The following is a 23,467-nucleotide window of genomic DNA, read 5'->3' as shown; positions in this document are numbered from 1 at the left end:
TAGAATACAGAACCCAATATATTTTATTATAACAAACCGAAAATAAAGTAAATATACAACATTTGTGAACAATATAAAAACAAACAAAGTATGACGTCATGAATGAATAATATGACGTCATTTACTTCTTTACTTTTTTCTTTTTATAGCTTTTTTTGATCCTTTGTTTATTTTACGAAGTTTTGTCCGAAAATGGTTTGAACGAAGCTTCTTGTCGGTGGATTGTGACGTAATAGCAGTGACGTCACTCTTCTGTTTCGTGACGTCACTTTTTATTAATTTTGCGTCGTGTGGTTTTATAACTTCAACTTTATCTACTTTTGATGTGTCACCTTTTGGCAGTGCGATGTCATCAACTATACGGGTGACGTCATCAAAGGGTAGGCAGGTAAAAACAGTATTGACACCGATGGTTCTGGTACTTTTGGTAGGTACTTGTGACGTATTCACTCCAACAGACGTCATGTTACTAGAACAACCTGAATCGGTGTTTATGACGTCACAATTCGTTGATCCAGCATCCAAACTTTCCGACCTTTCCGACTTTGAAGGCGATTTCTTTGTCATTTTTGAACTCTTGTTGTTTGTCGAACAATCACTTAGTTGAAGCGTCAACCGCGCCCGCTTCGAACGCGGTGCACTGATTCGCTCCGACCTTCGCGTTCGCTTTACTTCGGGTATTATCACGCCCATAGCGACAGCGATCTCTCGCGCCCCCTCGCGGCCGTGAATTCGCTCACAGTTCAAACACGCGTAGTATGAATTCTCACAATCAACATCGTCGTGGCAACCGATGTGTGTACCGAATGATCCGCACAAATCGCATAAAACAACTGCCCATTCGCTTCCCTTAAGGCTGAAACTGTAAAAATATCGACAATTTACAAACCTATTTGCTCAATAAACACAAATAGTAATATCTAGCAGAATTCCATCCAAAGCCCTAACTAAAATAAATACTAAAACATCACAACTTCACAAACTCCAAAACACTTTTTTAAATTAGAGCATATTTTTTAAACTTATCATGTTACTAATACTACAAAAACCAAAGTAAATAAATATGTTCTTTGAAAAAAACAGTCAAAAAATAAACAAAAACAGCACTCAAAATAATAAAATAATCACAAAACAAATTGCTATATATAAAAAACTAGGTATATATATATTGAATAACCAACAGAATTTGAACTATCTGTTACATGCTAAACTTTGCCAAGATGCTGTTGCTATGTTGTCACAATAAACCCTACAAACTTACTGCTACAAATAAACAGAAAACACAACATACAAAATTTCCCCTCTCTCTTACAAGTTAAACACCAACTAATCTTTACAAGAAGCTACAAATAAACAACTAACGTGCAAAGCTTGCCACTTATGGCATATACAAGCACTGTAATACAATAAACAGTAAACAGCACCCCCTTTGCCACTTAATAGACACTATACAACAAAAACTGACACACTAACAAACAATAGACATACAAAAAACTTGTATATAAATACAGAACTTGCCATTATGCTTTGTTATACTACAATAAAAAACACACCTCGTTCTGTTAGAAGCTTCCAATCAAGAACAGACATAAAAACTTGACATACAAAAAAAACAAAAAAAAACATCACACAGTAACTAGATACACAGGGCAAATATGCCTGTACTGTAGACATGATAAGAGTAACCATCACACGACTTACTCTCTCCCGTGCGGACACACACAATCCTCCACGTCGCACTCTGCGTGTCGATGTAGAAGATCGGTGAAAGCATCGTGTGTCATCTCCCACGCAGCATCGCGCTCCGGGATGTGGATCCCCATCCTCCTCATCTCCTCAGTGAAGATCTCACCATCATTGCAGACAGGACATCGGAAGAAGTGGAGGCCGGAGGAGTTCGCCTGGGTGAAGACATGATCATTAATGTGACTTGTTGGTTCTTGTGTGATGGGTAATGACAGTCGTTCTAACATAAGCAGTGGCGCAGCCAGAAAAAAAAAGGGGGGGGGGGTTTTACTAAAAAAAAATTATTTTTAATTTTTATTTTAATTTTTTTAAATTTTTTTTTTAATTTTTTTTGGTGTAAAAGGGGGGGTCGCGACCCCCTAACCCCGCTGGCTGCGCCAGTGAATAAGTGTTTCGTTTCATATACAATATACATTGTAACCTGTTTGTTCTTGTGTATAGTAATAACACCTGTGTTTTATGCAGATGAGTTGCCCTGTTACTACAAAAGCATAGGCAGGGGTGTTAATTTTTTTTTACAAAAAAAGTCACAAAAAATGAGACTAAAATGACAGACGAAAAAATGATTTTAAAGTAACCAGCTCTTACATGTTGTTGCACACACACCCTGTGCATCCAAACATCATGACAACATGGGGTTTTAAGGGAGGAAATAGTTTTAATGGAACAGCACACAGGATCCAGACAGACGGGGCAGGTCGTCGTCCCTCCCTCTTTCTCTGCACTTTGCATTGGTCGATGCAACTTACAGAATGAAGGGAATTGGTCGTAAAATTGTGACACAGTTCCTTCAGCACACGGGTGGTGGAATTTCACCTAAAAAAAGGAAGTCAAAAAATCAAGGTAAAAAATTTAATTAGGATGGTATTCAAGTAAAGGAATTTTTAGCACATGTTTGTTTGGGTAAATATGATGGTGTTTCACACTGTAGAACCTGAAACTCCATAGCATATGGTTAAGTGTTGAGTTATTTACCTTACACAAGCATTTATTAAACTGGGGTAAATTTATCCCTGGGAGTAAATTTCTTAGATAGTAGGGTGGGGAAAGATGGGACATCTTTAACACATAATATCCAAACATCCTGACTAGGGTTTAAACAAATAATAACGATCTATTAGAGTCGTGAGGATGCGGTTTTATATTTCTTTGAATGTTTTTTGTTTACTACCATGCGGGCTGAGAAAATAGTATGAAAAGGTGTCCCATCTTCCCCCATCCTACTATATTTAGAGGGTAAATGATCTACCAATCACAATCCACATCTGTTTATACAGAAAAATAAACTAGTTGTAGTACTTTACCAAACATTGAACAACTCGTTGCCAAAAAGCTACTGCATCCATCGCAATAAATATAACTGATGTAATTAATTGTTTTTGCTTTTTTATAAATGAGTGCCTTATTACATATTGCAGGCAAATCTGATAAGCACCTTTGTTAAAGTGGTAAAGCATACAAAAAAGATTAAGAACCAGTGAACCACTGCCTTGCAGGGTGCGAGTCGTGCGACGGCACATCTCAGGGTGCATATTATATAAACACGATAGGTCGATAGCATATATTGTTACATCTGTTACCAGGCATAATGTAAATAACCTTTAAGCGGCTCATCTGGTATAAATGATATCATATGTACAGAATGTTGGAAAACTCACTTTACACCGTGGTACTGCACATCCAATTGAAGCTCCCTTCTTGTGACAGAACGAACATCTTAATCTTGATGCTCGGTGGTACTCTGAAAAATGGGAAGACTTAATAAGTTCATTTATAGTAGGTTGGGGAAAGTTGGGTCATCATTTCATTATATTTTCTCTTAGGCTGTGTAACTACATAATTTAGCAATGTCACCCTAGGTTTTGCGCCAAATACAAAAAAACGCTATGCCAATGAAACCAATATTATATAATAAAAATGTGGTGTATCTAGTATCTACCAAACGGGACGTAATTTTAAATTAATTATTTGTCAAATATTGTATAAAAGGAAATTAATCATTATTTTCTTCCTGCAATTAATTTAATTTAATTTAATTAAGTTTAATCAATTTTAGAAAGCCTTATTTTTGCATGGAGTTTAATATTACTGGTGTTGAACCTAAAATTCAAACTAACTTCTTACGCCTTTTAAATAAACACAAAGTGTAAATATGACATAGAGTTATCTCAGTTATCTATCAAATACACATTGTAACGTGTTGCTTTATTATGCTGACTGTCAAGTTGCAACATAGGTTTTCATTTTACAACTATTTCTTAAAATATTATATGTGAGAACAAATAAGTGACATAATAATATAGTTAAGAGTCTACAGTTAAGTTAAATACACATTGTTATAATGTATTGAAAAGTTAAATACGTGGTAACTTGTAAACGGCACAAGGTGTATAAAACAGAACACCTGTGTTATAACGACTGTCGTAGCCCCAACCCCCAACACAAGCATAAATAAGTTACATTTATTTATTAATGTTTACCTGCTACTATATCTTTGATTCTAAAGCCATAAATTGAACCCTTTTCAGTCGTACAATCAGTTACATCTATAGTTTGGTTGAGACCGCTTGCAAGCAACAAACAGAAGTAATGAAGTTTCATACCTGGGAAAAATAACAAGGTTTCATCTTGCTAATTTATGGTGCTTTAACTTTATATATTTTAGCTCACTCATAGTATTATCACTGATCCTAGATGGCTAGGAACATTGTATAATAAAATAGATAGCATTAATTAACACAAAGTAGTTTGGGCTAAGATAATCCATATTTTCATTATTTTTATTGTCCCATTTTGTAGTAAACAAAGAATATATACAGAATTTACAAATATAAAACACTTTTTTATATACATTTGTTATATAATTAGGCTATGTGAATGCAGACTTTGATATTCACGATCATAATTACAAACTACTAACCTGAGAAATTATGCTGTAAGTATTCTCCATGTTTATCCTCACAATCCACAGAAGAATTGCAGAAAATACAACTATCAGGAAGAACAACCTTTTTTATTCGAAGTTGTTTCCACCAGGTTACATTGTAATGTGGGTTAGCGTCAGAAACTTTAGCTGTTTCGGACATTCCTATTTTATAAACCTAATTGTATACAGCCTGGAATTAAAAGGTATTTTAATTTTCTTAAATCATTTAGAAGAAAAAATATAGAGTGGTGCAGTAATAGGTCAACTTTGACCTAAATCCCAGGTCCGATGGCTTGCCTCACTGTAGGACCTCACCCATATAGAATAGAATGAGCATATACAATGTTGTGGTAATGGGCTAACTCTGGCATAAATCTTATGCTTTTTGTCACATGACTTTACCCATATGGAATAAAAAGAAAACGACAACAAATATAGTAGAAACTTTTGTGCATAATTACTTTTAAAAGGACTTTGTTGGATTTAAACTGTGTCTGTCAGCAACATTTATCTTGAAATTTGGTTGTTGTAGAAATTTCATACACAAATTACAAGGAAAATAAAAGCAAAGAAAAAAATACAAGTCTATCTAATATTAAATAAACAAAAATTAAAAGTTTGCAAGAAGTTTGAAAATAGTTGTTAAATTAATTGTATATAAAAATACACATTAGCTTTTCCGTACATGATTTAAGAACAAGACAGTCAACAATTGCTACGTGATTAGAAAGATATGACATTACCCTATTATTTCAGCAAAAAAGAATCTAAATAAACATGACATACATTGGCTGTCATGTGTGTATTGAAACTGACCAGAAAATGTGCGTTTTATGCAATTAAATCAGTATTCTTTAAAAAAATTCATTACCCTACTATTTCAGAAAAATGAACTAATTGAAAATAATACCATTTTTAAAATTACAAATATTACGCAATAACACATGCGTCAGGAGAGGGCGTTAATGGATTTTTCCCTTCCATTAAATCAGTTGGAGGTTGCCCATATTGTTGCATTGAATTAATTAGTTCCATTATTTTTTGAAAACGTTGATTTTTAACTTTTTCAGGGTCCGAGTCTTTTTCCGATTCAAATTCGTGGCAGATTTGCCGCAAAAACGATAATTGTTGTTCGTAATTTGAGCGTACATCAACTGGTAGTTCACTCCCTTTCTTTTCCAGCCATACAGGGTATTCATTACACATCTCCTTCATGGGAGGATACAACATATCTTTAGATAACATAGACTTCATCATGTTTTCCATCATCCCAAGTTCCCCGTCCCCACCTGCCCCCATCATCTCATCGAAGATCTTATCCAAAGGATCATCCTCCCCGCTCGAAGTTGCATCCGGACCTTTCGATAAAAACTCAAGAGTTTCTTTCATCGCATCTTCGTAGCTCTTGGGAGGATCCTTGCTCCCATCCATTGGAGCAAAAAGAGGGTTGTTCGGATCTAACCCTTTCATCATTTCTTTCTGGAACGCTCGCATTTGTGCAGCTTGTTCAGGGTCACCACCTGCATTGCCCGTTAACTCGTTTATTGACTTCATCCATTCTTCCTCAAATAATTTCCCCATTTCATCCGGAGCAACTTTTGTCTTTCCGCTTCCCCCTTGCTTCAATGCATCCCCATCTTTATTAGAAGTCCCAGCAGCTTCTACAGCTTCATCCTTTACAGGCTTTGCTGCAGGTGGTTTATTCTCATTCAATGAAACTGCTTCGAAATCATTCAATGCATCATCAAGCAAATCATCTAAATCAGCGTCCATTACAAATATTGTCGCCCTTTAAAAATAAAACAAAAACTGTAAGGTCTGCAATGTTTACTCTTTAGTTCATATTTTAGGCAATACGTTACGAATATAATTTGGATTTAGTGGGGTATTCTCCGCTAGCACCAAGAGTTAAAAAACGCAACAACAAACATAAATAACAAGATAAACGGTAATTAATAAACAAGAGTCATGTACTACCCATTAATGCAAATTTCTACGACTTAAACTTTGGAATCTTGCGCTTCTGCTTAAAAACAAAATTGATACGCATGAGCTGTTTTAACCAAACATGGATATCTAATGTCTGTTTATTACAGAGCGACTTACGACTTTTGGATGGTTTGGTCATTTATATCCTGAATGTAACTTACTTTATCCTCGCGTGGCCGGAAAACGACAGTCATTATCACACGGGTTTAACACCTCGTGCCAGCTTACGAGTTACCATGTATGTTACTTTGTTGTGTGTGGATGAGCAGACATGACTTTTAGTTGTTTTGGTCATTTATAACTTTGTTGGTGGAAACTTGAGTGACTTATCCATGGTTGCCACTCCCATGCCTACAGTCGAGTTGCTGAAGCTATTGTAGTGTGTGGATAAGCAGACATGACTTTTGGTTGGTTTGGTCATTCATTTATATCCTCGTGGGTGGAAACTTGAGTTACTTATTCATGGTTGCCGCTCCCATTATTAAAGTTTATACGTTATGACATGGGTTCCTGGGCTTGAGTAGAAAAAAAAGAGTAACAAAAACAGATCAAAGTTATATAGTACTGTGGGGTGAGATGGCCCATGTTTTCGTCTCATTTTCGCTGTCGTATTCGAAGAGACAAATAAACCTATGTAGTAGTACTGTCGGGTTTCTTATCCATTGGCCAAGATTGTGTAGCACGGCTTATAATGGGTATAATAGGGTGGGGGAAGACGGGACACATTTAGCTCATATCCAAATATCGTGATCGTATTTTAACAATTAACAGCGGTCTATGGAAGTCGTGAGAATACGGTTTTAAAATGTTTCCAATGTTTTTGTTTACTACCGAATAGGATGAGAAAATCGAATAAAAAGGTTACCCATCTTTCCCCCCCCCTACTACATTACTTACGATTTTTGCATTTTAAAACCATGGAAGAGGTATATGCAATTAAACACACGGCTTCAATGTTAAAATGTATAAAGAAAATCATGAAATTCAATTGAATTAAATCATTTAAATTCTATTTTTAGTTAATTTAATTTTTACCTTTATTGAATCAAGATTAGGGTCCCAGCAAAATGTATAAAGGCTTGGTTTGTAAACACAAGCATAGGTTGTTTTAGATACAGTACTGTTGGGTAAGATGGGATACCGTTAACACATAATACCCCATATTTTCTAATCGTGTTTTAACAATTAACAACACTATTTTACAGTCGTGTGGATACGGTTACATAATTTTGTAAATAGGCGTTGTTTACTACCAAATGAAACATTTTTTGAATGAATGAATGAATGAATGAATGAATGAATGAATGAATGAATGAATGAATGTAACTTACTTTTTCCTCGCGTGGCCGGAAAACGACAGTCGTTATCACACGGGTTTTAAGAGCTTACGAGTTATTTTATGTATGGCTGATAATTTGGACAACCCATTAATGGCCACTGGGTTGGAGCAATTGTCGTTAAGTGTCTTGCCCAAGGACACACACGCCCACAATGGTAGCAGCGACGAGCCTTTTTACAGTTGACTTTCCAACCACGTTAATTTTGTTCAGTTTTTTACTCCAGGTTTTAAAGCACCCTACATGTTATTAGCGTTGAAACATAATCAACTATAGAGATAGTCGGCTAGGTCCATGCAAAATTCATGAAGAGAAAACGGCCCACCCAGCGCGCAGGCAAATCTGACAAAACGAATCTGATGCGGCCGTTCGTTAAAACGCCATTTATCGATCGAATGTGTGGAGATATTTAGTGCAAGCAATGCGGAAAAATCGTTCACGCCTTTGAGTATGTGTAGCTAATGTGTGGGATACGGCACGCTACGTTAAGTTCGGTTAAGCTCAAGTTACGTCATCAGGGCTATGAGTAAGCGGTGCCAAAGTTTAATGAGGTGAAATGGATAAATGGAAATAAATAATACTACGAGTGTAGCAATGGACTAATACGACACCCATGTTAAGAATACACCCAGCAATACGACACCATGGTGTATTAGAAGAGACCCATGTTATAAGTCGACAGTGAGCATGAGGTGTATAAATACACTATGTGGGTCTTGTGTATAAGAAGACACCCACGTTTTAACACGACAGTGAGCATGGGGTGTATAAATACACCATTTAAGAATACACCCAGCAATACGACACCATGGTGTATTAGAAGAGACCCATGTTATAAGTCGACAGTGAGCATGAGGTGTATAAATACACCATGTATGTCTGTTGTATAAGAAGACACCCATGTTATAAATCGACAGTGAGCATGAGGTGTATAAATACACCATGTGGGTCTGGTGTATAAGAAGACACCCATGTTATAACTCGACAGTGAGCAGGAGGTGTATGAATACACCATGTGTGCCTGGTGTATAAGAAACACCCATGTTATAACTCGACAGTGAGCATGAGGTGTACAAATAGCTCGACAGAAAACAGGAGGTGCAAATCAAAATACACCAACACCGAAAGCAGTATGTATGCTGTTGCTAACATTAACGTCAAGATATAAACATACATTACAGAGTTAGTATAGACCGGGACTCACAGTAGATTCGAATTTAAACCCAATGTATTCGAACGAGGGAACGGTGTACGAAGGGAGCGGGGAATCGCCGCAAAAGGAATGGTCCAACTTTCTATACACGATAAAAGCTGAGGCCTTGCTACACGAGTAAGATATGACGTATTAAATGTATACATGACGTAGTATGTGACGTATTTTGAGATCTATAGTATATGACATAAATTATAATTTGTTTTTTCAAATACACAAGCCGGTATCGAAGAACAGGTTCATTAAAATATAGCGAAGAAAATGAAATAAGCAGCAACATGTTAAAAACATGCTATGTATAAAACTTATTCAGTTTGACGTAGTATATGACGTCATATAAATGACGTAACCATAAAAACAAACGGCCTATACATATTCTGCTTATCAGCGAGTTTTCAGAATACTTTATAACCACGAATAAAATATTAATAAACCAGAAACCGTAATAAGGCCATACTGTACACACAGCACATACGTGTTCCAATGTTATGGGTTTATACATTAGGGTGGGGGAAGATGGGACACCTTATACCTCTATTTTCTCGCCCCATTTACTAGCAAACAAAGAACATTCAAAGAATTATAAAACTATATCCTCACGACTTCCATAAAAAAGTGTTAATTGTTTAAAACACGATCAGTATATTTTGATATTATGTGCTAAAGTGCCCCGTCTCCCCCACTCTACCATATAACAATCTGAACCCATCTATAGTATGCATGTATCAAGAAATAAACACTTTTCTTAAGCTTTGAGGGGAAAAAGGGGCCCTGAATCTATTGTCAGTTGGTTTGGCATTTTAAGCTATACAATATAAGTACGAGCATTGTGTTCTATATTTAGTATTAATGGCATACAGCTAGGCACGTCACACTGCCAGGAAAGTAGGCCTAAGTTTGATAATTACACCACAAACGCTATATAGTATTGTGGGGGTAAGATGGGATACCGTTAGCCCGTATTGCCCCATATTTTCAAATTATGTTTTTTAACAATTAAAACGCACGTTTAGAGTCGCTGGGCTATGGTTATAAAACTTTTTTACCAAATGGGATGGAAAAAAATATGTGTTATATACCCCCAACCTACTATATCAATATAAATTATACTTTTTTTAGAATGTATTGTTTCATTGTATTTTTTATAAATAAAACACCACATAAATGTCTTTAACTTCATGTAAGTTATAAATAACCCACTTTTATGACCGTATGCCATATTAACCTTATTACTTTAATTAATTAATTATATTAATTAATGTTGCTTATTAATTAATTAAACCCTAATTAAACAAGACAGGGGCGACTACAACAATTATGGGTCCACCTACGTAACAATGAACCAGAACTTCTCGATACTTTCGAATTCTTCCTGGACAATGCGGTTCGAGAAATTGACGTCATAAGGGGAGATAAAGACGTCGCTCTAAAAAGGTGAGATGTTGTTTTTGCTGGTTGTTCTAACAATATAAAATAGTATAGTGGCTATTTTAGCGTTCGTCAATAAATGACAATAAATATTCTAGCTATTTTAACAGTAGTAAATAAGTGTATGAATGTAAACAAATAGCGGGGCAACTACAGCTGTTATACCACGGGTGTTCTGTTTCATACACCTCGTGCCAGCTTACGAGTTACCACGTATATAACTTATTTATCCTCGCATAACGGGTCAATGACTGTAGTTATAACACTGGTGTTCCGTTTTATACAACTCATGCTCGCTTACGAGTTACCACGTATATATAACTTTTGGGTGATTCACATCTTAATACTATATAAACCTTAACCAGCAAAGAACACAGCGAACGGGAGGTGCAGCATATTTTTTTCGACGTTGAAAGAATATTAGAAGAAGAAAGATCCCGCATAAAAGCAGAGGTGACAATTTTAATGGAATGAGAATCCTGAATTGTTTTAGCCAAATATTTCCTGATAAGTTAATTTGTCAGCCATATTATATATTAATGTAAAATCTATAGAAAATCAATCACACATAAAGTTATATTACGTGGTAACTCTTAAGAAGGCATGAGATGTATGAAACAAAACACCCGTGTTATACTGACTGTCGTTGCCCCGCCACGTGAGAATAAATAAGTTTTATTCATTTATTCATTTTTTTACTGCAGCATAGATAAGTATCGCTACAAAGTAATTTGAATCCTAGGTATAGAAAGTTATCAGTAACAACATTGTAATGGTCCCTTGTCGAACTACAGTCCCACGTCACATTTAACCTCATTATTACGTCACAACCCGACCATGTTCGAGACTTTGCTAAACTGTGGCGGTTTCTTATTTGAAATTTCTCGAATCAATATTTCGATTTGTTTATGACGTCATTAATCTTAACAATTCGTGTTCGAAAATCGATTCTAGTACGAAGTTCGCTATCGCGCCGAACTCGAGAGGCAAATTCACGGAAAACAACAAGAGCTCGATGGCGTCGTCATGCGGAAGAAGGACCTTGAGCGACAGCTAGCGGTTTTAAATTCGAGCGAACGAAAACGAAGCGAAAGTTTGCGAAGTTTAAGCGGCTTGGTGAAAGATCTGAGTTGCAAGGAGACGGAATTAAGACAGGACAATGATAGTTTGCAGCAGGTAATGTAATTGTAATTACATAATCTTAGCGTGGATTTAGGTCCAGGACCTTTTGGTTCTTTAACACACGCCCAAATTCGAACTTAGGATCCTTGGTTCTCAAACTCATACGTGGATTTGAACCCAGTATCCCGGATTCCCCTCAACTTATTCCTCAACGCTGGTCTGTGTACAAACAAAACGCGAATGCTGTATAAACCGACCTTATTGCAAAACAAACATAAATGATAAATATATATATAGTAAGGTGGGGGAAGATGGGACATCTTTAGCACATAATATCGAAATATCCTGACCGTGTTTTAAACAATTAACAACGGTCAATTGGAGTCGTGAGGATATAGTTTCATAATTATTTGAATGTTCATTGTTTACTACTAAATGGGTCGAGAAAATCGAGTTAAAAGGTGTCCCATCTTCCCCCACACCACTGTATATATAAACCGAGAAATATTTGTTTACATTTATTCAGGAGAACCAACGCTTACAAATGCAGCTCTCGCAATCCATGGATAGTTTGCAGCGGACACAAGAACTTTGCGTTCGGCTGCAAGAAAAAGCAGAATCGGATAAAAAAGAAATATTTCTCGAATACGAATCGGCGGTTGCACAAAAAGACGAACAAACAAGAGAAACTGTAAAGTTGGAACTGGAGCTTGAAAACCTCAAGTAAGAGATACATTTTTAAAAGCGGGCTTGAGGTGTCGTCTAAAGGTGGCTGTACAGTGTACACAGTATCTGGTATGCGAAGTCGTATGCTAACCCGTGTCCAATTGCGGAAGCGAAATCCGGACAAAACGGACGAATTCCGGGTACTGTGTACAGCCATTGTCGGACAAAAGAAACAATCATCCACAAACTCATACGTGATAACTTGCTGACACGAAGTGTATATAAAACAGAACACCCATGTTATAATGACTGTCATATATTGTTCCGCCACGAGAGTATAAATTAAGTTACGTTTATTCATGGATTTCAAAAGGTACAAGCACAAAATAGCGTTTTTGATTCTAGTTCTTACTTTCCGACGCAGATTCTACGCCATACCAAAAATATATGAACAGAAAGAATTCTTTAACTTTTGTGTAACAATCGCTTTTATTTCTAGAGTCAAGTTGGACGAAGTTGGTCAAACGACACATTCGCCTTACCACGTGAGTAAAACAACTTATATTTATCCTCGCATGGCGGGAAACGGCAGTCGTTATAACACAGATGTTCTGTTTCATACACCTCGTGCCAGGTTACTATGTATGTTGCTTTGTGCCGTTAAGTGTTTTGACCAAGGACACATATGGCCACATTACTAGCAGTGACAAACCTTGAGTCCGATACCCCCAGACCAGAGCCAGGCGCGCTAACCACTATGCTACTAGGGACAAATAAATATCCACAAACGACGAATATATCATGTAGTTTTAGACTTTATAAGGTAAAGTGTAACGATTTGTAATAACGACAAATGAAAGGCATTGCCGACTTGCATTATACACCAGGTCTACGTATACAACTTCAATACTGTAGTGGCTCATACGTTACAGTTACACGGTGTTACACACACAACAAACACGTATAGTAGGGTGGGGAAAGATGAGACACTTTTTCATTCTATTTTCTCGTCACATTTGGCAGTAAACAATGAACATTCAAAAAAATATAAATTCGTATCTTTACAACTCCTATAGACCGTTGTTAATTGTTTAAAACATGGTCAGGATATTTGGATATTATGTGCTAAAGGTGTCCCATCTTCCCCCACCCTACTACATACAGACTTATTATACACCCAATATACTACACTCATATATAGTTAAATAACTCAGTGCCCTTCAACCGGTGTGCACGGTGCACCCTAGGATGCATCAAAATATGCCAGGGGTGCATTAGTGCAAAAGGTATACAAGGGTGCATCACAAACTTCAACAATTTTCAGCAATATTTTTTCATTTTAAACTTTTTTAACCAATTTAGCCACTTTCCTACATTTTTTTTATATGAATTCTATATCTTGCATCACAGGGAATTGCGAAACTTCATTATTTTTACGTTAAAGCAATCAGGGGTGCATGAGTTCGACGCAACAGCTTTAGGGGTTCACCAACCCATAAAAGGTTGAAGAGCACTGATTATAACTTACCAACTAATAACACTTCTGCCAAAACTGATACTACTAAAGTTATAACCACTGCTTCACATAACTAACACAACTTAAAGCCATATCTTGATTTAAAACCAAACGTCATTCTCACAGCAAGCGCATGTCTGCTTCAAGCTCTTTCTCACAAGACACTGATTGCTTTCAGTGTTGCCAGACAAAAACTCAAATAATGACGTCAATAAATGACGTCACAAGTTTTTATTTTGCTTCTGTGTTCAAAAGAAAAAATTGCAAAAAATACAAAATATCACAATAATGACGTCATAATTACAGGCGCGGTTAAGCGCGCGAGCCACCGAATGTGAATGGGAACAACCGAACTACGAAACAGTAGTAGCGAAGACGCCAGATCGAATCTTTAAAGTGATCCTGGTGGGTGATTCGAACGTGGGGAAGAGTAGCGCGATTCAACGATTCTGCTTCAATACTTTCTCAGACGATAGGAGACCCACGTTAGGTAAGAACCGTCTGTTACTATTTAAACAGGAGTACGAGAAGTGTTATAGGAGTTGCGGGGTGCTATATCATTAAAACTGGTTAGGTCTACTATATATATAAGCAATTCTAGTTTGGGGTTCGAGAATTGGTTGGTGTTCTGTGCGTTAACACTAGACGGGAACACCTATTATTGTCGGAGTCGTTATGAGAAGATCTCCCATCTATTTCCATTGTCCTACATAGGACTTCGACCATATAGAATAGAGCACGCTATAGTTTTTGGTAACGGACTTAGTCTGGCCTAAATCCGAAGTCCCTGGCATGCTTGCCGAAGACCTCACCCATATAGAAAACGTTATTAATTACGTCACACCTAGTGACGTCATTGATTTGTTTTCCCAGACATCACGTTCCAGATGAAAACGATTGTGACGGCCCAGGGCGTAACATCGCTACAGATCTGGGACTCAGCGGGCCAGGAAAGATTCCGTAGCGTTCCCCGACTTTATTTCAGGAAAGCCGACGGCGTGATGCTCCTCTATGACGTCACAAACGAAACGAGTTTGAAGAACGTTCGCAGTTGGATAAGTAACATAAAGGTTTGTGACGTCATAAGGTTTTGGGAATATGGGCGTCCCGTTCTTTGAATTTTCAAGAAATCTGGGGCGACACTGTTAAAATGTAATTACATAACACCAGCGTAAAAGCTGTTTTAGGTATAACATAGAGTGCTAAAATATATTTCACTCTCGTTTGGGGTAACATGCCACCCCAAGACACCCCTACGTGGCGCCTATGGTTGGGTATCTCTGTTGGTTGCATAAATAATGACTTCTCGCGTCAGGAATCGGCGGGAAACAACGCGGTGATCATGTTGCTTGGAAACAAGGTGGATAAGCAGAGAACTGTCACATGGGAGGAGGGACACGCGGTGGCGCTACAGTGCAAAGCGGTTTTCCTGGAAATCAGCGCCAAAAGTGGTGAAAACGTTCCTCAGGCCTTTGAGGCTTTAACCAGGTTATATGTGACGTAATAACGCCCCATATTGACGTCATAAATAATTAAACAATCAAATATTTTAGAATATTAAAGGAGCGTGAAGAAGGAGATATGGGCATACCGCCCTCTACCGGAACGCCGTTGGGAGAAACAATCGAAGTGACGTCGAATAATCGAACAGAAAGATTCGATGTTGCTCGACTTGATTGTTCTTCAATAATGCTTCAATTGTTACATAATAAACACTTTATTACGTCATCGTGAAAACTAGTGCAAAATAAAGTGTCCGCTTGGTTGAATTTCTTTGCGAATGAATATAAAAACTGATGACGTCATTACTACGCCATTAACAGTGACGTAACACCTTGCTTCTACTTCTCTCATTTCTCGTTGAGTTTTTCCAAAAGTTTAAAAATGGCGTCGAGTTTTCTGTCGGTTGTTTCAGTCTGTTGAAAATAAATAAAATTGATCTGACTTAAGATGACCTAAAAACTTATATATCTTCGCTTGACGGGCTAACAGCAGTCGTTACAACACGTGTGTTCTGTTTCATGGACACCTTGTGCTCCCTTACGAGTCACCACGTATGTAACTTATCCTCGCGTGGCGGGGCAACGACGGTCGTTGTAACACGGGTGTTCTGTTTCGTAGACCTCGTGCCCGCTTACAAGTTACACACACGTGTCCTTGGGCAAGACACTTATAACGGCAATTACTTTAACCCAGTGGTCACTAATGGATTGTCTAAAACTTTCAGCCATTCAGAAAAAAATCACCCACATTTATAGATAAGTACATTAATTACTAGTAAGATGTTTAAGCTCAACTATGTCAAATGTAGTTAAATTCTAATCACTTACGTACCCATTTTTCAAGACGTAAAAGACGACCTCCAGCGGTTAACCTCTGCCGATCGTTGACTGGAGAATTACTCCCTAGCTCGCCTAGTGATAAAAAACACTCGTGTTATAACGACGGTCGTTTGTTGTGTCAAATAAATAAGTTACATTCATTAAGGTTATGAAGAACTGATAAATTTTGCTGATAAATTTGGTATAAGAACTGATAAATTTTGTATGAAATGAATCACCCCTAAAGTTACATACGTGTTAACTTGTAAGCGGGCACGAAGTGTATGGAACAGAACCATCGTGTTATAACAACTGTTTTTCAAGCAGTATTATAGTTGTGAACCATCCAACTTGTAATGACACTATAACTTGGCCAGATTCACTACATTTATCAATAACTAATATCCTTTATAATATAACTAACCTGCTGTGAATTGGCAGTCAGTAAACGACGAAGGTTTCCCCAACGTGAGATCCAACCTTCGCTGGAGCTCCTTTATTCTCATCATGACGTTTGCGTGACCTTGTGAATATTGTTCCACCACGTCACGTACGTCATATGGCTTCCGAGATCGCTGTGTGAAATCACATGTTGCGTCATATATTACGCCACAAATTACGTCATATATTACGCCATAAGTTACGTCATATATATTTCGCCACGAGTTACGTCATGTATTACGCCACAAGTTACGTCATATATTACGCCATAAGTTACGTCATATCTATTACGCCACGAGTTACGTCATATATTACGCCACGAGTTACGTCATGTATTACGCCACAAGTTACGTCACAAGCTACGTCATGGATAGTAAACACCGTAAAATAATTTTACCTGGAACCTTTTCTTCGCAAGAAAGTAAATAAGTCGTCTTGTTGCGCGGACGACGTTCTTATAAGACTCGGGCATTCTGTAATGAATTGCACAGATATGAATAAATGGAACATATTTATTATCGCCTGGCGGAGCAGTGTTAGTCGTTGCAACATGTGTGTTCTGTTCCATACACCTCGTGCCCGTTCACGAGTTACCACGTATGTAACTTGATCGCACGGCGGGGTAAAGGCAGTCGTTTATAACACGGGTTTTCGTTTTGCACTTTCTTATATTTGGTAAACTATTCATGGTTTTTTACAACACATTATGTAACCTGATTATATATCGGTACGTCATGAGTTCGTCATGACTCGTCATAGCTACGTCACTCACCCATCTGCGGGGTTTTCATCAACGTCGATCCCGATTTCGAACGGAATCGACTGCGATTTATCTTCCTTACTCAATGGCGGCCTCGTGCGGAATATTGGAATATCTAAATGCAACCGTGAGAGGGCGCAACGAGATTTTTTTGTTGTATTTGGCCTTGGCTGTGTTTCTTCGATAAATACGTCATCACAATTTGTGACGTCACTGTTGCGATGGTTACCAGCTATCTTGAACAACCTCCACGTAGCGGAACAATTGGTGCCGACGGAAGTTGCGTAACAACGCCATCTAGAGGATTATAAAGAACAATTAGTTTGGCACCAAGAATCCTCTGGTGCATTATAAATTAGGCTGGTGGGAAGTGTTGTAGGTTGGCAGTTAGGGGTTGGTGGTTATTTTCCGCTGTTAGATAGCATAGGGAGATTCGTCACTAGCACACATTGTTTAATTTGTAATTTTGAATGAACATAGAAATAAACGAGTAAATCTATCTTGCTCTATCTTCGCGTGGCCGGATAAGGGTTAGAGTTTGGTGGGTAGAAGTTGGATTATTAGTTTAACACAAACTATTAAAAGTATAAAACACTAACTCTTACGTTGCTTGAATTAAAGCAGCAGCCGCCGGTATTTGTCGGTTAAATTGTTTTTGTCTCTGTTTCTGCTGGACTTTTAAAGCGAACCCGGATCCTAAAATCCCCTAAAGCAAGAAATATAAGTGAAAGTTTGAACTAATATCTCAGGAAAAAGGATATTTTTACATATAGTATATGTTGGGGTAAGATGGTTTATGTTTTCATTCTCTCTTATCTTCACATTTTGTAGATAAAAAGATTATTTACAGAATTATATAACCGTATCCTTCCCGCTTTAAAAGAGCGCGGTTGATTGTTTAAAACACCATCGGGAAGTATAGGAATTAGGAGCTAACGGTATCCCATCTTACCCCGCCCTACTATATGTAACAAGGTTATTTAGACTTACAGCTGGAAGCGCGAAAAAAGAAATCGCGAAAATGGAGAAGCATGACGCAATCACTTTGCCCAACCACGTGATCGGCACGTGATCACCGTAGCCAATCGTAGTAACTGTGACCTGAAATATACATGATTAGTTTTGTGACGTAAGAGAGTTGACTTATGACGTTATAATACTTACCACACCCCACCATAAAGCATCGGCGTAACTCCGGAATTTACCAGTAGGGGAAGTACCGTTCTTGAAAGATTCTATAAAATTACAACAATTATTTAATTAATGTCTTTAACTTATTTACAAGTTATAATTCTACATATAGTTAGCAATTCATCAGATTATACAGAGTTAGTGCTTTTAAATAATTGCTGTAACTATAACAGTGCGTATGGATTGACATATATAGGTGATCTTATAATGAAAGGGTCTTGGACGCCGCCAAGGCAAAACCATATGCAACTCACATGTGCAAAAAAATCCGACACTGGTTAAAACCGAGATCACAATAACACAAACAAAACGACTAACGTTTATACAAACCCAACGATTCACTACTGTGAGATTCGAACCCAGTCCCATATATTCAGATTACCTGGTGCCGGTTTCTCCGCCAGATATACGAAGTACGATGAAAATATAAGAGCAAGAAACCCAATGTATAAAGTGGTGATTAACTCTTGTCGGTGAATGTATACGACGCTACCTGGTTTAATGTAACAACTTTGAAATTGGTATTTTGTATGTATAGCTTGTTTATCCTTGCATGGTTATAACACGGGTGTTTTGTTTCATACACCTCGTACTTGTTTAGATACCATGTATGTAACTTTGTGGAGAAGTATACAGAAGAACAATCACTTACAAAGTTACATACGTGGTAACTGAACAGGTACAAGGTGTATGAACCGGAACACCCGTGTTATAACGACTTTCGTTGCCCCGCCATGCGAGGATTAATATAAGTTACATTCGTGGTATAACTCGTAAATGGACACGACGTGTATGAACCGGAACACCCGTGTTATTACGGCTGTCGTTGCCCCGCCATGCGAGGATTAATATAAGTTACATTCGTGGTATAACTCGTAAATGGACACGACGTGTATGAAACAGAACACCTGTGTTATAACGACTGTTGTTGCCCCGCAATTCGAGGATAAATAGGTTAAATTCATTCACAAAGTTGCATATTCCCAAAGGATAAAAGTTATTTAATAACTTATAACAAGATAAAACATAACTATGACCAAACTTACCCAACAGCCGCCATGTTCCTCCTTGTCGATCAACATGTAACATACGTAATATCTGGAGAAATCGGATGCCTCTGTGACGTAATAAAGAACGATTATCAATTTAAATTGTTTGAGAAAAAAATATTTTTATTAAATTTAATTTGCCGTCTTTCTTTTTTTACAAATTTTGTTTTCTGTATGAAGCTGGTCAAACTACCTCATATTAATGACGTCATTGTGACGTACCTGATAGCAGATGCAGCGAAAACGTTCCCATTTCTCCCGACGAGCAATATAACAACAGATGCGCTAACCACCATAAGGTCTAAAAATTAACATCCGTTAGTGGGCGCTATACACATTATGAATTGTTTAAACAATGACGTATACTTATGACGTACCTATGACGCAAATTGGTTTCCTGGCGAATCGAAGTCGACCAAGGCAACCCCTGTATTTACCAATGCTCCCTGCTGACCACAAGCGGACAAAATATTCGATGGTGAAAACAACGACGAGAATTGCTTCCTGGGAAAAAAGAATAAACGAAGAAAATTTAAATGAATGAATGTAACTTGTTAAACTTCGCGTGACGAGGCAATGACAACCATTAACACGGGTGTTGTGTTTTATACACCTCGTGCCCGCTTACAAGTTACCACGTATGAAACTTTTTGAGCAATTGCCGATAACTGTCTTGCTCAAGGACACATAAAAGTCCAAAAGATTAGCAGCGTCGAGCCTCGAGACGGAACCTTCTGGACTAGAGGTAGACGCGCTAATCAATAAAAAGCCAGCGCTAAGCACACAGCATAAAATAAAGCAATTCCATGAAATATTATTGTGTATGTTTTAATATAATAGGATTTTTATTGACCACTGGGTTGGAAAATTGTCAGAATTGAGTATGAGTAAACCAATACGTCACAATACCCACCATGACTAACAATGGCTTCACATTATTACGTTCTTGCCCTTCGATTGTTGACAGGACACTGAATATCAAACATATCAGAACCATCATGAATCTACAATAATAATTATATTGTGACGTATATGAAACACGCTTATGACGTCACCATCAATTAATAATGCTCTATATGAGGTTTAATAATTGAGTATTGATTTATATATTTCCCCATTGTTACGACACGATAGTCGATTATAATCAAAGATATAATACTGTTACGTAATAGAGAATATTTTAGTAAGGAATAAAAGCTGTTTTATTATAGCAGGTTGGAGTAAGACGAACAAAGAATATTTACAAAATTATAAAACCGTATCTTCACGACTCCTATAGACCGTTGTTAAATTTCTTAAAACACGAATCAGTGTATTTGGATATTATGTGCTAAAGGTGCCCCGTCTTACTCCACCCCACTATACGTTTTTAAATATAATTAATATAATAATCACTCACACTAGGACGTGATAAACGAAACATTTGACTCCAGTTGGACGTTCAAGGAAATTATAAGCCTGTTGTTGAAAATGACGGTGTTTTGTTTTAGTTTCTTTCAAATCTTTAATTGCTTTTAACGTTCTTGCGTCCGGTCCGATCATGGCTGATAAAGTAGATTGCCGATACGGGTTCCTATGTAAAGAGGTTGTTATTATATGTAACTTGTTTAATATCATAGAGTTCTGTTTCATGCAATTATGTCCGCTTACGAGAAACACCTAAGTAACTTATTTATCCTTGCGCGACTGGAAAACGACAGTCATTATAACACGGATGTTCTGTTCCATACACCTCGTGCTTGCTTACAAATTATTAAATATGTAACCAACTTTGGAAGTGATTAATTTTTTTGGACTGACAAATATCTACATGGTACAGGGCGTTGTTATTCCATGTAATTTGTTTAATATTATGGGAGTGATCTGTTTCATACAACTGGTACTTATAATATATTAGGAAAGAGGGGGAAGGTGGGACACCTTTAGCATACAATATCCAAATATCCCGATCGGTTTAAACAATTAACAACGGTCTATAGGAGTCGTGGGGATACGATTTTATAATTATAATTATATAATGGTTCTTTGTTTACTACCAAATTGAACGAAAAAATAGAATGAAAACGTGTCGCATCTTCCCCCACCCTTCTGCAACAAGTTACCACGTATGATACTTTGATGAGAATTATTTTTTATGGGTTGACTAAGACATACGTTGGACTATAAATGTAAATTATTTATTCTCAATGACAGAGCAACGACAGTCGTTAGAACACGCGTGTTCTGTTTCATAAACCTCGTGCCCGTTCAGAGTTACCACGTATTTAACTTGCGGGGACAGTAACAAAATATACAACTTTTTAAAAAAAACTTTGTTTAAAACAAAATAAGTTAAAAACCATGAGAAAAAAAGTTGTTCCTTTTTGTCCTATTACGGAGTTATTTAACATTAACCAATGCGGTTACTGTAGGTCTATTATTTGAGTATATATACGTTTGTATTTAAGTTTTAAAGCCCGAATGTACATGGTTCGATTCCCGGTAAAGGTAGCGCTTTTAGAATGCAGAAGATTCATAAATAATTGAGCAAAATCTTTCCTTACTTTGCTTGACGACTAATTAAACATGTGGTTTAATTAATTCAATTAGTTGAGCACTAATTTGAAACATACGTAATCCTATACCCACAAACCTGGATATAATTTAACTCTTATTTAATCATTTGTTCACAATAACAAAGGTTATATTAGTTAACACAGCGAATAAATGGGAATTAACAGCAAAACGACATTCGATATAACACATCAATTTGGAGTATTTGTTGAAAACGTGACAACATTTAAATATCGATGTGTTTTGAACCAACAGCGCTTCTATACGTTATAATACTTCGGTTATTTATGAGAAACTGTAATAATGGAAACTTAAGTTTTGTTTCAACTTTGGTATCTACTCCTATGCTGCAGGCTGTTATATATTGGTTGATTGCGTGCCATTTGGCAGTTGGTTTGTAATATTACACTGGCATGCGTTTGTATAACATGAGATATAATACAGACCTAAGCGTATTTGAAACTAGCTCTATGCGTATATGCTGAAGTGCTATATACACATGATAAACTTGAAAATGTAATTAGGATTTGAGGTGCATAAATCGACATATTATAACTCTTTCTATAGTATAGGGCTGTATCCGGTATGCTGAAATATAGGCATATGTAGGGTAGGGGAAGATGGGACACCTTTTCATTCTATTTTCTTGTCCTATTTGGACAATATGTCCCACCTTACCCCACAGTAATATCCATATTTTAAACGTGAAAAAATAATTAGGATATTAGTATATGTAATACGTATCATAACCCTTTCTATATGACTCCTATTCGCGGTGTATACTGAAATACATGCATATAGTAAGATGGGGGTGGGAAAGACGGGACACCTTTATCACATATTAAAAAAATATCCTGATCATGTTATAAACAATTAACAACGGTCTATGGAAGTCGTGAGGATACGGTTTTATAATTCTTTGAATGGTTTTTTGTTTACTACCAAATAGGACCTGAAAATAGAGTGAAATGTGTCCCATCTTCCCCGCCGTACCGTACAACATACATTACAATCTTTCTATAATAGCTATAATATAGAATGCAATCCTTTCTATAATAGCTGTAATATAGACGCGCGTTTGCAGAAATATAGACATGTTATAAACCTGGAAACTAATTAAAAACTAACTATATTGTAACACTGTCTATATCTATGCTATATGCTGTAAACTGAAACTTTAGCTTTAAAACATTCACTGCTTATAACGTT

General features: G+C 37.0%; 4 protein-coding genes across 4 annotated transcripts; 1 reads left to right on the top strand and 3 right to left on the bottom strand.

Annotated features, from left to right (window-relative positions):
- LOC100184268 (PHD finger protein 7) lies at positions 1 to 4,864 on the bottom strand. The gene is made up of 6 exons (XM_002126826.4): positions 4,667 to 4,864; positions 4,227 to 4,349; positions 3,405 to 3,487; positions 2,335 to 2,562; positions 1,702 to 1,901; positions 1 to 862 (listed from the first exon to the last, which is right to left on the bottom strand). Exons 1-6 carry the CDS (start codon positions 4,830 to 4,832, stop codon positions 130 to 132), a joined length of 1,533 nt encoding a protein of 510 aa, XP_002126862.1. The 5' UTR covers positions 4,833 to 4,864; the 3' UTR covers positions 1 to 129.
- On the bottom strand, positions 4,863 to 9,273 carry LOC100182608 (peroxisomal biogenesis factor 19). The gene is made up of 2 exons (XM_026839839.1): positions 9,203 to 9,273; positions 4,863 to 6,461 (listed from the first exon to the last, which is right to left on the bottom strand). The coding sequence occupies exon 2, from the start codon at positions 6,443 to 6,445 to the stop codon at positions 5,603 to 5,605; it is 843 nt and encodes a 280-aa protein (XP_026695640.1). The 5' UTR covers positions 6,446 to 6,461; positions 9,203 to 9,273; the 3' UTR covers positions 4,863 to 5,602.
- On the top strand, positions 9,204 to 15,892 carry LOC104266246 (ras and EF-hand domain-containing protein-like). The gene is made up of 10 exons (XM_018816883.2): positions 9,204 to 9,328; positions 10,508 to 10,645; positions 11,005 to 11,092; positions 11,594 to 11,815; positions 12,288 to 12,484; positions 12,927 to 12,972; positions 14,250 to 14,433; positions 14,817 to 15,013; positions 15,259 to 15,431; positions 15,497 to 15,892. The coding sequence occupies exons 1-10, from the start codon at positions 9,225 to 9,227 to the stop codon at positions 15,675 to 15,677; spliced, it is 1,530 nt and encodes a 509-aa protein (XP_018672428.1). The 5' UTR covers positions 9,204 to 9,224; the 3' UTR covers positions 15,678 to 15,892.
- kcnq1 (voltage gated potassium channel subunit) lies at positions 15,645 to 22,339 on the bottom strand (the record flags this gene model as incomplete). The annotated part of the gene is given in 15 exon segments (NM_001160065.1): positions 15,645 to 15,859; positions 16,278 to 16,357; positions 16,689 to 16,839; positions 17,103 to 17,178; positions 17,478 to 17,762; positions 18,071 to 18,171; positions 18,456 to 18,566; positions 18,630 to 18,700; positions 19,039 to 19,149; positions 19,703 to 19,773; positions 19,928 to 20,006; positions 20,083 to 20,209; positions 20,619 to 20,709; positions 21,105 to 21,278; positions 22,249 to 22,339. Coding segments are annotated over 14 exon segments (1,563 nt in total). The 3' UTR covers positions 15,645 to 15,793.
- Between the last annotated feature and the right edge of the window lie 1,128 nt (positions 22,340 to 23,467).

Source organism: Ciona intestinalis, unplaced genomic scaffold (genome assembly GCF_000224145.3).
Source record: "Ciona intestinalis unplaced genomic scaffold, KH HT001056.1, whole genome shotgun sequence".
In the NCBI taxonomy this organism is placed as follows: domain Eukaryota; kingdom Metazoa; phylum Chordata; class Ascidiacea; order Phlebobranchia; family Cionidae; genus Ciona; species Ciona intestinalis.
This window is presented reverse-complemented; position numbering and strand designations above follow the sequence as displayed.